General features: G+C 30.6%; 1 protein-coding gene across 1 annotated transcript; it reads right to left on the reverse strand.

Annotated features, from left to right (window-relative positions):
* Nucleotides 1-1,160: 1,160 nt before the first annotated feature.
* Nucleotides 1,161-3,056, reverse strand: LOC100267418 (CBS domain-containing protein CBSX5). Its single transcript, XM_002284764.4, has 2 exons — nucleotides 2,514-3,056; nucleotides 1,161-2,281 (listed from the first exon to the last, which is right to left on the reverse strand). Exons 1-2 carry the CDS (start codon nucleotides 2,840-2,842, stop codon nucleotides 1,426-1,428), a joined length of 1,185 nt encoding a protein of 394 aa, XP_002284800.1. The 5' UTR covers nucleotides 2,843-3,056; the 3' UTR covers nucleotides 1,161-1,425.
* Nucleotides 3,057-11,908: the final 8,852 nt, after the last annotated feature.

Here is an 11,908-nt window from a genome sequence, read left to right on the forward strand (position 1 = left end):
AACTTTTGCATCCGACATTGGCATAGATTACTTTCATGGAGAATGAGCAGAGAAAACCATTTTCTACATTAGCGTTTTCAAATTTAAAAAATATGTTTGACTTAAAACAGTTTTGAAATTGAAAACTTTTATATTGTCCGTAAATATATAGTATTTTTATGAAAAATAACTAGAAAATTTTCGATTTTCTTATACTTAAAAGTTGTCAAACAGAATTTTATTTCTCAAAATAATTGAGAAGTATTTTAAACAACAATGCCAAAGTTTATATAATTGAGCTGTTTTCAAGGCATACTTGATGATGCCAAAAACAATATCTGATATTCCAAAAGCAAAGTTACTAGGTTTGGCGATTCCGCACCAAGCAGCAGAGATGTTCCGCTTAGAGCATGAATCCTCGAATGAGAAAAGAGCAAAAGAGAATCAATAGGGTCCTACTAGAGATCTTTTTGGCCTTAATGGCCAAAAAGTCTTCTAGGGATATGTGTGTGGGAGTCTTGGTTTGTCCAATCCTTTTTCAGTTGAATCCTCTACGGAGAGCAATTTCGAAAATAGTTTTTAAGAATGGCATTTTACAATTATTGTTTGATGTTTTATATAAAAAATATCACCCGAAAATATTTTTGTTCTGTATTTTATAGTTTTAAAAATAAATTTTATATGTAGTATTTTATTTTTAATTATTTTAAAAACATCATAAACTTGTATTCTTGTTTTTTATGTTTTAAAAAATAAAATATTATTTTCAAAATCGCTATCAAAGGTTCCTAGGTTTTTCTTTGGAAATGGTTTTTAAAAATAATTCTTTAACAACTTTTATTCTAAAAGTTGTTTTAGGACTTAAAATGTTTTTAATTTATTTTTAAAAAATATCCTATACTGTTCTTAAAAAATACTCAGTTTTTACTTGACAACAATGGTTTTTCTTTCCATTATTAACTTGCAATTTGAATTAGACCACATCATGAACTGCCAAAAAATGGGTGCACGGCCCAACAAGTCCTTCATATTTTAATCATCATACTTGCCATTAGCTGTAATAGGATGACTTTGAATCATTACCTTGGGTTCTACACTACCATGGGCTGGCCAGCACCAAAGCACAAAGTCAAGCAAGCACGCTTTGGAAACCAAGGAGACACAACAGCATCAAACCTGTCTATGCTTAATTTGGTGGCTTTTTATTATGATAAACATAAACATATCCTGGAAGGCAAAAGTTCAAGCAAAAGTGCATACATATCATAACAGGCAAAGACCCATTTCCTCTTGGAAATGATTAAGACCTCCCCCATCCCCCCCAAAAAACAAAACCAATAAATAAAGGTCTCAATATTCACACCATTACAACCCTTTAGTTTTCCATATAAATCTCAGCATGTTAGGGAAGCAAGCCCCACAAGACAGTGACTGGACCCCCTAACTCTATGCCATGGATTGTAAATGTTCCCGGAAAATTTTCAGCATGGAAGAAAATGTGACAATACCAGCCAAACAACAATCATCTTCTATCACCCAAACATAATTCACCCGATGGGCAATGGCCTGAATCATCACTGCCACCAGCGAGCTCCCTGGATGGCAGACAATGGCCTCAGCCCTTCTCACCATCCGGGCTGAGTAGCTGCTGGACCTACTGTACTTCCCCGGACGGTACAATGCAGTCTTGGGGGAGGGCGAGGACTCCTCATCCGAAGAAGAGGCTGACAGAGATGAAGTTGAAGATGAATCGAGGGCGAATTCCTCCAACATTCCCTCCAGGTTCCTCTGCTTCAGCCTGGTTTTCACCGTCTTGACTATCTCCTCCGGCGGGCCTCCGCAGTCTATGTAGGACATGAGGTCCCCGGAGGAGAGGGTGGTGATGGCGGCCGCCACAGTTTCATCGCAGCAGGCGAGGGTGAAGGGCGATATCTCGCCTATCAGAGCTCCATTTTCGTCGACGACTGCAACCGAAGTTTGGTCCCTGAGGGAGCGCAGGATTGCAGGGAGCGATGAGGAGGCTGGAGAGTGGTAGTTGATGGCTAATACGTCAGTGTCGATGATCCTGAGCGTGTCGATGGGAAGGGCGGCGATGGGGGATAAAAGGCCGATTGAGCTGAGGAGGTATCGGACCACATCTTCTTGAGTTAGCCAGCAGTATTCACAGCCCTTATGCATGGTGGTCGGACTGGTTTGGGGCTTTTGATACAGTTTCCTCCTTGAACTGTTGCTGATGCTGCTCCGAATCGGAACCACCAAGTTCTGGGCACCTTGGAGAATCAGGTCGATTGCTTCCAATAAGCTGAAAAACCAAGAATCAATCAAGATTTGTCACGAATTAGGGGCACAACCCCATATCCCAAACACCAAAATTGAACAATTTGAGCAAAGCAACAAAATTTTGGCTATTTTTTAAGATCCAAAAGCTGATGCAAGGGTCTAAATTTGAAATGGAAGCAATTAAACAGTGAAAAGAACCCCTCCGGAGGGATGAAATTGAAGAACAGAGACCATTGAAAAGGCCAAATCTTTACCTCGAGTGTGGCTCCACATGCATCACCAGGCCTGGAATGTTAGGCAAGAGGTCAGAGACGGGTGACTTCAATGCAGAAGATGGGGACAACAGGTTGTCATCTTTACAGAGATAGCACACAACATCTACCATGCAAATCTTTCCAACACACCGACACTCGTCCTGGATATTAGCAGAGTGGTCACAGCTCCATACACTGATAAAGCTGTCCTCCGACGTCTTGAGAGCCGACAAGGCCTCGCCGACGGTGGCAGAAATGGAGAGAGACCTCAGAGCAGGCTTCCCCAGGCAGAGGTCAGACACCACATGTGCTAGCAAGCTAAAGGCCATGCAAAAATGACAGAAATCTGAGAATATGCGGTTGGACCGAGAAAGATGGAGGCTTCAGAACTCAGGAGGAGGAGGAGGGTGGCAGTCGTGGTGCTGCTGCTGCTGCCGCCTTGGTGATGGTGATATGTGAATGGGGAGGAGGAGTAGTAATAAGGGTCTTCTTTATAAAGAGGCAACTTTACACGGAGGAGGTACGGTAAAGTGTCTTGGTGGGCAAACGTAGGGTATGGGGGGGCATGACACCAAAAAAGGTGGGGTCATCTCCTTGTTCTTATGCTACAGTTCTATGCCCCTTCGCTTACTGCTGGTGGGTTTCATTTTCCACACAGAAAATTGTTTCATCACCCATTGCTCTTTTTCAATTTTTGCGGTGGTAGGACACTAGGACACACCTAAAATATTCATAGGAATGAGCTATTTGAGAAATGCGATATTTTCATATACTTATGAAGGGACTTATCTAATGTGGGTAAATGTATCTATTAATCATATGAACAAAATTGGATCCCATATGAACAAATTTAAAAGTTCCAAAGTGGGTTCAAAAACTAATAATAACCCATATGGGGTTATAGCCATTAGAGCCAATTGGTATTTACTACTTCTTAAGCGTCTGCAAGGATTTGTCAGGGTGCCACCAAATTGACCAGATGGTTAGTACCAAAAGCCAAAAGTGGGTAAAAAGCCTGACAAAAACCAGAGAACACATCTCTCCACAGGCCTCTTGTTTTAACCTTTTCTTCTTTTTGGTATTAACATTATTGATTTTATTCAATGGTCTTTGTCATTGCCCTTCTGCAACCCCTTGCGACTCCTTCACCTGCAAGTTTCAAAATTTTAATTAAGATTATTCAACTCACCAGATTCTCATTTTCCCAAACATTAAAGATCATTAGTCATTACTACCATTACTGAAGCCTTAAAATATGGATAATCATGTTCATAATTCTTGAACAAGTGTAATTAAGAAGTATAAATAGACTGACCAATCAATGGTCCACAGGAGGATTCTTGTTGATATCATATAACTTTCTTGGCAAATTAATAGTTACACTTACTAAAATAATCATATTATGAGCAATGTGCCTACCGCTGTTGAGTAAATTAATTATAATGCTTCACCTTTCACGGACAGTTTACGAGGGCCTATCTTCTTGCTTTTGCAAGCCACGTGCCATCTGCTTTGGAGCACATGTCCTCCCTCATTTACTCTAATTATATCCAAAAATACAAAATTGTCGTATCACACTACCCATAAAAGAAAATAGTAAAAAGTAAGGCCTTGAATTAATAACCATTAAAAAATAAAATTAATCACAATATGTGTCATATCTTGTATCGATTAGAGGAAAAAGTTTCTAACGTTTTATAAGCATTGACTCATCTTAATTATATAAATATGTTTTAAAGTTATGATAATTTATTTGAATTTAGAACGAACAATATATATAAATGGTTGGAAGTTGATAGTGATTATAATATCTCGCATCGAATAGTAGGTCACAACAAGGACATTGTATTTGCATGAAGGAGTGATTGTGAGATTTATCGTACATCAGATTGACACTATATAAGTATAACATCTTTTTAATCTAAGTAGATACGATTTAAAATCGTGAAGGTCTTTTTAGATTCAAAGCAAATAATATTTATCCAATTTGGTGCCGATCGTTATAATATGTGATATATAATTTTATCTCATTATTTTATATTTTATTTATGTCACATTATTTCATATTTTGATCCTACTTATTTATACTGTGGTAATAAAATTTGATATGATTCACTAATATGGATCGAACTCAAAACATTTTTTTTGTAGATTTAGGTTGAATGTAATTGGGTTTGAATTAAATTCGTATCGTCTTGCATAACTCGTTTAATAAATAGGTAATTTTTAGGTCAACTTATATAATATGAACTTGACCCAATCAACTTATTTAATAATTATGATGATTAGCTTAATTATAATGTTAAAATTAACCTATATTTAACTCATTTCAAATTTGTTTTTAAATAAATAAGTAAATTAAATCATCAACATATTTAATTAAAATATTAATCATATAGACTTATGAAAGAACTTAATCTTATTACTAAATAGGAGGATCTAATTATTAGACAAATTATACAATATATTATCTATTTAATGATTAGATAATACTTGATTTATATTTTTAACACTCTTATAATTGAAGGCTGATTTCGCCTTGTAATTTTCCACACAATTGTGAAGAATACAATAGAATAGAAAAGGTGGTACCTTTACATGTGAAATATCCATGAGACCCTGGTATATGTAAATGCTTGCTTCTCTTTGATGTGCTTTGCCCAAGCATTTCATTCATGATCTCTCTTTGGCACTCACAGACCCATGTGCCCTTATGCTGCAGGCCTGTGGTAAAGGAAAAGAAAAAAATTTCTACTAGAGGAAAGGAGATGATGTGTGCAGATCCACTTCCCAATTTGGTGTACGGTTTTTTTATGGCATTGAAGAATAATAATAACTATGCCTTTTTTTTTTTTTTACTTTTTTTTTTAAATCTTTATCTTTTGTCCAGACTCCAGACTCCAAACAGATGGCGATAATGTTTTTTTTTTTTTTTTTTTTTATTATTATTATTCTCCTGATTGCTTTAGTTACTTTTACTGGTCGGATTGGACCACTACAAGTCTATAATCTTGGAGGAATATCCTTATACCAAGACATGCAGGCGTAAATTTGGTAAGATTTTTTTAAAACAAAAAATTGAATATGGCCATGGTGGTCCACCCACATTTATCAGTACACTATTTAATTAATTATCTAAAATCCAAGCCACGGAATAAGTTGAGGGGGCAAGACATGAGAATTTATTTCATGAGGACCCCTACCATTAAATTTTTTTTTCCACATCTACAAAGCATCTTTAATTTTTCAAAATTGTCGTTACTTTTGTAATTGCTTTTTGTCCCATATTTACTGCACCATTTGTGATGTGTGTCTAAGGCTCGGATATTCAAAGTGCTTTTGACAGTATTTTTATCTGACGTATTTTTTTTAATAAGTGTTTTTGAGATAATCACCAATAAAATATTTTATAAAAAATAAAACACTATAAATATTTTTTCAACACAATAAGTAATTTTTCATATATTTAAAAGTATTTTCTAAATTTTTTCAAATAAATCTTTCAAACATATAAGAACTTGTTTGATAGTGATTATAAAAGACATTTCTAGTCTTTTTAACATTTGAAAATAATTTTTGTTTATAAAAAAAATTTTATATTAGAAAACTTAAAAACACCTCTTAAAATCATTGTTAATTGAATTTTATTTTATTTAAAAAAAATTTAAAATCACTACTAAATAGATTTTAAGTCATTTAAATAATTGGTATTATATGTGTCATCATCCTTTTTATCGATTAGAAAATGATCCATATGTATTAAAAGGATTGTTTTTTTTTTTGGCCTATAGTTAATGATTGATAGTTATGGTAAAAAAAAAAAAAGAGTAAAAATAATAGGATGAATGACAATTTTGTATTAGGGAAAAATAAAATATGTTTTGTGGTCACAGTTGGTGTGCATAGGCTCTGAAATTATTGAGCTGGATGGTGTGAAAATGGGAATGGATGGAGTGATGGGGTCCGCCATGTGGGATGCTTGAGAATGACATTACAGGGAGGAGGGTCCACCCTCCGTAACACGGCTAGGGTACCTATGCCCATGCACATTTGCACCTGTATCTATCATCCCATGTCTAGGACCTTTGAATTTCTCTCTCCTCAGCGTCACAAAAATTTTTATTTCTTTTTTACATTTTATGGTTTTTAATAAAATATTTAATATATATATATATAAATTTGAAATGCAAATTTGAGGAATTTAGTAAAATCATATTTTATGGCATATATAAAATTACGTAGAGGTGATTTAAACTCATAATTTTTCATCCATTAAAGTTTTGATACCAATTGAATTATTAATTTTCTTATAAAATTAATGTATTAAATGAATTACTAATTTTCTCAAAGCTCGATATATTGGACTTGTGAGGTAAATATTTATAGAAGATAATATCTCCTTGAAAGGAAATGAATAATTTAATTTTGTATAATATCATAGTATTTATTTATTATTCATTATATTAATTTAAAAGATAGATTAAATTAAGAGATTGTTGAAAGTGATAATAAAGCGAGCAAAACACCCTTTAGTCTCTTTAGTGTTTGTTCTATTGAGTTGGTTTTTCCTTGTCATGAAAAGCCGGTTTTTAAATTTGTGTTTTAGGCTTTAATGTAAATTAAAGTCTTGTTTGATAACTATTTTTTAAAATTATTATTTTTTTCTAAAAAGAAAAATAAGAAAACATATTTATCAACAAAAAATTATTATTTAATATTTGAATTTGTTTTTTTATTAGAACATGAATGAAAATTAATTTATATTCTCGTCCCTATCAAGCTTAACTTCATCATTTAAACTTTTAAAGATGGCAATGTAGGCAAGATAGCTATTGACCATCTTAAATTAATCCCACGATCAAAATTTTATAGTGAGACAACACATTAAACTAGAAGTGTGCACATGTGTGGTTTGTTTTTTTTTTTTTTAATAAATGTTATGATAAGTAATTTAGACGGATTGATGTCTATCCACATTTCATATTATATATTGCTTCTTGTCACATTTTTGGCTTTGATTTGAGATTTTTTTTCGCTCATTTTAAGTTACCAACCGTATATTTGCACCAATTGACTTAAATAAGGTTGAGTTGATGAGCCGGTAATATATATCATTTATTTATATTTGAGAGTAAGATTTGAACCCATCATACCACGTTAATTAATTGATTAACTTATAATTTAATACTCTAATTAGTAGCGGATAAAAATGTACTATATTAATACTAGCAATAATGGAAGTTTGGTAGCCACTTTCATTATGAAAAATCGATGGCCGACTTGTTTCTTTAAAAATATATAAATTCTTTATCAATTTTTATTTTTTTTTTTCACATTTCTTAGTATATAATAAACATAGGAAATTATTATTTTTAAATAAATTTTTATTTATTTATAATACTTTTTTAAAACCAAAACATAACTTTACAATTTACAATAAAATATGAGAAGAAAATAGAAAGAAAAAGGAGTAAAATAAAAAAAAATTAAAATTAATAAATTATTTTTATACAATTATCCATACTCATTTTTCTTATTTTTTTTATTATATAAACTAAAAATATATAAATCTTTAACCACCTTTAATTATGTTTGATTTTCTTTTACATTTTTCAAAATAAAACCAAACATGGGTAAATAATTTTTCTTAATATATATATATATATATATATATATATATATATATTGTCAGTATTTTTCCGGAACCAAATATAATATAAGTTATTAAGTAAAAATTCCAACAAACAATTATCAAAGATTTTTGACAAATAATAACTGATGTTAAGGAACATGATATATAGATCGAATACAAGTCTTGTAAATTTAAACTTTTAAGAAAATTGTTGGTTCAACATGATATTAAAGTTTTATTTTATGAAAGCCCTCGTATTTCACTATACTCTCAATTTGCATTTCCTTTATTTGTTGGTTAGATTTAAATCCAAATTCCTGAAAAAAGAAAAAACTTCTCCTCCTAATGATGATCAAATCTAATTACGAGAATTAAATTGATTTTTACACCCATTTAATTATTATTAATTTTTTTTAAGAAAACCATTATTTTATTAATTTAGAAATATTTTTAGTTCTGATGATAGATTATTAGTGTCATTGGAAGAAAGTGGTGTCAACCCCAAGCGTTGCTGGCTTTACAGCTCAAACTAATTAGAATGTGTTGGAAAAAAATTATTGTTAACTTGGTATAAGATATTATATATGTATAACCTAAGTTTCTGAGTAAAAATAAAAAAATAAATGAAGGAGATAGAAGGCATGAATATTCCTAGTAGTGCTTTTAATAACATTAAAAATAAAATTTTAAAAATAAATATAAAAATTCATAGGCCATGTTCCAAACACGTCATTGGAGTCGAACATTGGAACGGCGGTATAAAATAGGGTTGATTATCACATGGGCAGATTTGTAATCATGTTGCTAAGGACTTAAGGCTATGTTTGGGAACCATTATCAACAATTTTTATTTATTTATTTATTTTTAATTTCTGAGAGAAAAATATATTTTGTATGTTTGGTTATTTATTGGTTTCAAAACATGATGTTTTTAAAAATATATTTATTTATTTTTAATTATTAATTATACATATATAAAAACGATTAAATGAGACCTTAAAGATAAAAGTTTTTTTTAAAAAAAATTTAAAAATATAAAAAATAAGTTGAGAAGCTTTCAAGTTTTGAAACATACTTTTGTTTTAAAAAAATGATAAAATTATTTTTAAAGACTATTTAAAAAAATAAAATAGACTTTTATTTTAGAAAAATATCACAAAACTGTTTTTAAAAATTATTTTAAAAAACATTCTCAAACAAATCCTAAGATATTATTTAATCGAGATTTTTATCTGTTTGGTTTTGAGAAAATATGAAAATATAATGTTATTTTTTTAAAATATTGGTTTATCATGAAAAATAATTAAAAATTTATTTATTTTAAAATTATTTAATATTGTATGATAATAACTAGGTGAAAGGAGTTTGAATTTTTATTTTCCTTTTTTTTTCTCCATAATTTTTCAAGAAACTGATAAATACCAAATATTTGTATCCCAATCATTAGGACTTGATATTGAGAAATGGATAGGGAATTTAAAAGAAAACATTTAAAAAAAAATTATAAGATATTATTATAAAAAAAATTAAAAATATTTTTAAAATCATCCTTTCAAAAAAGAATTTTACATATCCAAATAATATTTTTAAAAGAACAGGAAGGCACCACTTTTGAGATCATCATGCACATCACCCCCCACATTATTATAGTGATTTAATATTTATTTATTTTTATAAAATATGAGGATCCAAATATCTAAGTTTTATGACTATAAAATGCAAGTAGCTTATCATTGATCACTACAAACCCAACCTAACAAAGATCCTTTGCAACATATTTTCAACTGGGACAGGTCATAAGACAGACACACCCCTAAAGATTCCCTTCAAGAAAATTTCCAAGCACTTTCCATAGTCAAATGCCAGTTCACCATATTTTGTTTTTCTTATTACATTTCAAGTAGAGCTATGGTTATGGTTGGTAATATCATATTTCACCTTCTTCTTTATTTTTATTTTTCTTTATATACTTCCAATGTTTTAGTAAATCATTTATTATTTTTAGATATTTTATTGAAATACAATAAATAAAAAATTAAGTTTTTATTTAAAATTTAAATTATGAGTATATAATTTGACACGATTTATTTCATAACACATTTAATCAATAAGTTGTTTTTGGATCAGTATACGTAATACAAATTTGATTGATTATAGTTTCGACTTATTTAGTCCACATTAGATCGGTTTAAAATTTAATTTTAAATAAATAAATAAATTAAATCATAAACATATCAGATTAAGAGAATAATCATTGCGCGTAGCACATAATCCATCAATATGTGCTGTCACCGCCAAATTTAAGTGACTAAAAAATTCACACATATTTAAATGATTAAACTTTGACATTAAAAAACAAATACAACCTAATATCAATGAGATATTAAGCAAGTGGACATTGGAAGAAACTTTTGGGTCGTCTAGCTAGCCTATGATTCAAAAGCTGAGTTAGGGTTGAAAATGACTAATTGGAACATGCATTTCCAAGGGACAGGAACATCAGCCCACTTGTTTTGACCACAAGACTCAAAGCATCAATCAAGGATCCTAGATGTGAACTTGGAATTAAACTATTGGGAATAGAAGATGGTCTTTTCTAGTGTCCACATGTTTTGCCTACCTTCATGTTGATTTGAATCTTTTGGAGCCTTGTGATCAATCCACTTCCATCTTTGACATAAAATGTAATTCCTTTGTTGCCTTTTGATCTCCATACTTATCTTAAAAAATTAGAGTCTGGCGACTTCAACCCGAACTTGATTCGATGTTTACATTGACATGTATAAAGTTTGAATAAATTATACAATAATATTATACCAATTTAAAAATATTAGAATTAATAGAGATGGAAAGAAAGCACAAAAATTATACATGACTCATGGGATTTCTTTGGCAATGGAAATCTAAAATTTTCAAAAATTGTTTTCATGTCTAGAAATTAAAATACACAAAAAGAAGGAAGCCCAATGTAGAGAGAAAATCCTGATTAGAAGAGGGAAAAAAAGGTGTGGATGAGAGGGAAAGGGGGTGGAGGGACGTGAGAGTGCGGATGGAATGAGCTGTAAACAGTTCCGTACGTTTCACATGGGCAGATAAGGAGAGGAGGGGAGGGTGGCTCAGTCTTATCCTCCGTTTCCCTAAACGACAACGTTTGTTGAAATGCTCACTAGCTTATCTTCTCTCTCCTCTGCCTTTCTCACATGTCCCTTTCAGTGCTTTCACATGATCTACTCTCTTTCTCTCTCTCATCTCATCTACCAGCTTTCTGCGGCTCATTTGTAATCATTCCTTTCATAATAGCATAGTTGGTTGGAGTTCATTTCATTTTCTTTTAGTACAAGGTTTGAATTTTTTTTTTCTACTCCGGACAAAAACCAAGCTTGTTTTGTAATGATTTTTTAAAATCACGTGTTTTTGAAAAAGATTTTTTTTTTTTTTTTTTTTTATAGATTTTCCCATCAACCAAATAAACTCCAAACCAAACCAAGCTGAGCTGCAATTAAACAAGCAAGACTTTATATATATATATATATATATATATATATATATATATATTTTTTTTTTTTTCATTTTCTTTCCTTCATCTTTTCTTCTATATTTTCTTTTTCTTACATTTTTCATCAAAATTTTCTAAAATCAAATATAAAAAAATAATTTTCACATATTTGATTATCCTATAAAAAGTATCAAAAAAATTTAAATACATTTAAAATTAATTAAAAACTTATATATTTTTAAATTATTTAATCTTAATATTAAAAAG

Source organism: Vitis vinifera, chromosome 19, assembly GCF_030704535.1.
Source record: "Vitis vinifera cultivar Pinot Noir 40024 chromosome 19, ASM3070453v1".
Taxonomy (NCBI): Eukaryota; Viridiplantae; Streptophyta; class Magnoliopsida; order Vitales; family Vitaceae; genus Vitis; species Vitis vinifera.

What these genes read in the sequence shown, in the direction of transcription:
- LOC100267418 (XM_002284764.4), bottom strand. Translation starts at nt 2,842, where the DNA reads ATGGCCTTTAGCTTGCTAGCACATGTGGTGTCTGACCTCTGCCTGGGG. An exon ending in CATGTGGAGCCACACTCGAG is followed by an intron (nt 2,282 to 2,513) that starts GTAAAGATTTGG and finishes TTGGTTTTTCAG; the next exon opens with CTTATTGGAAGCAATCGACC.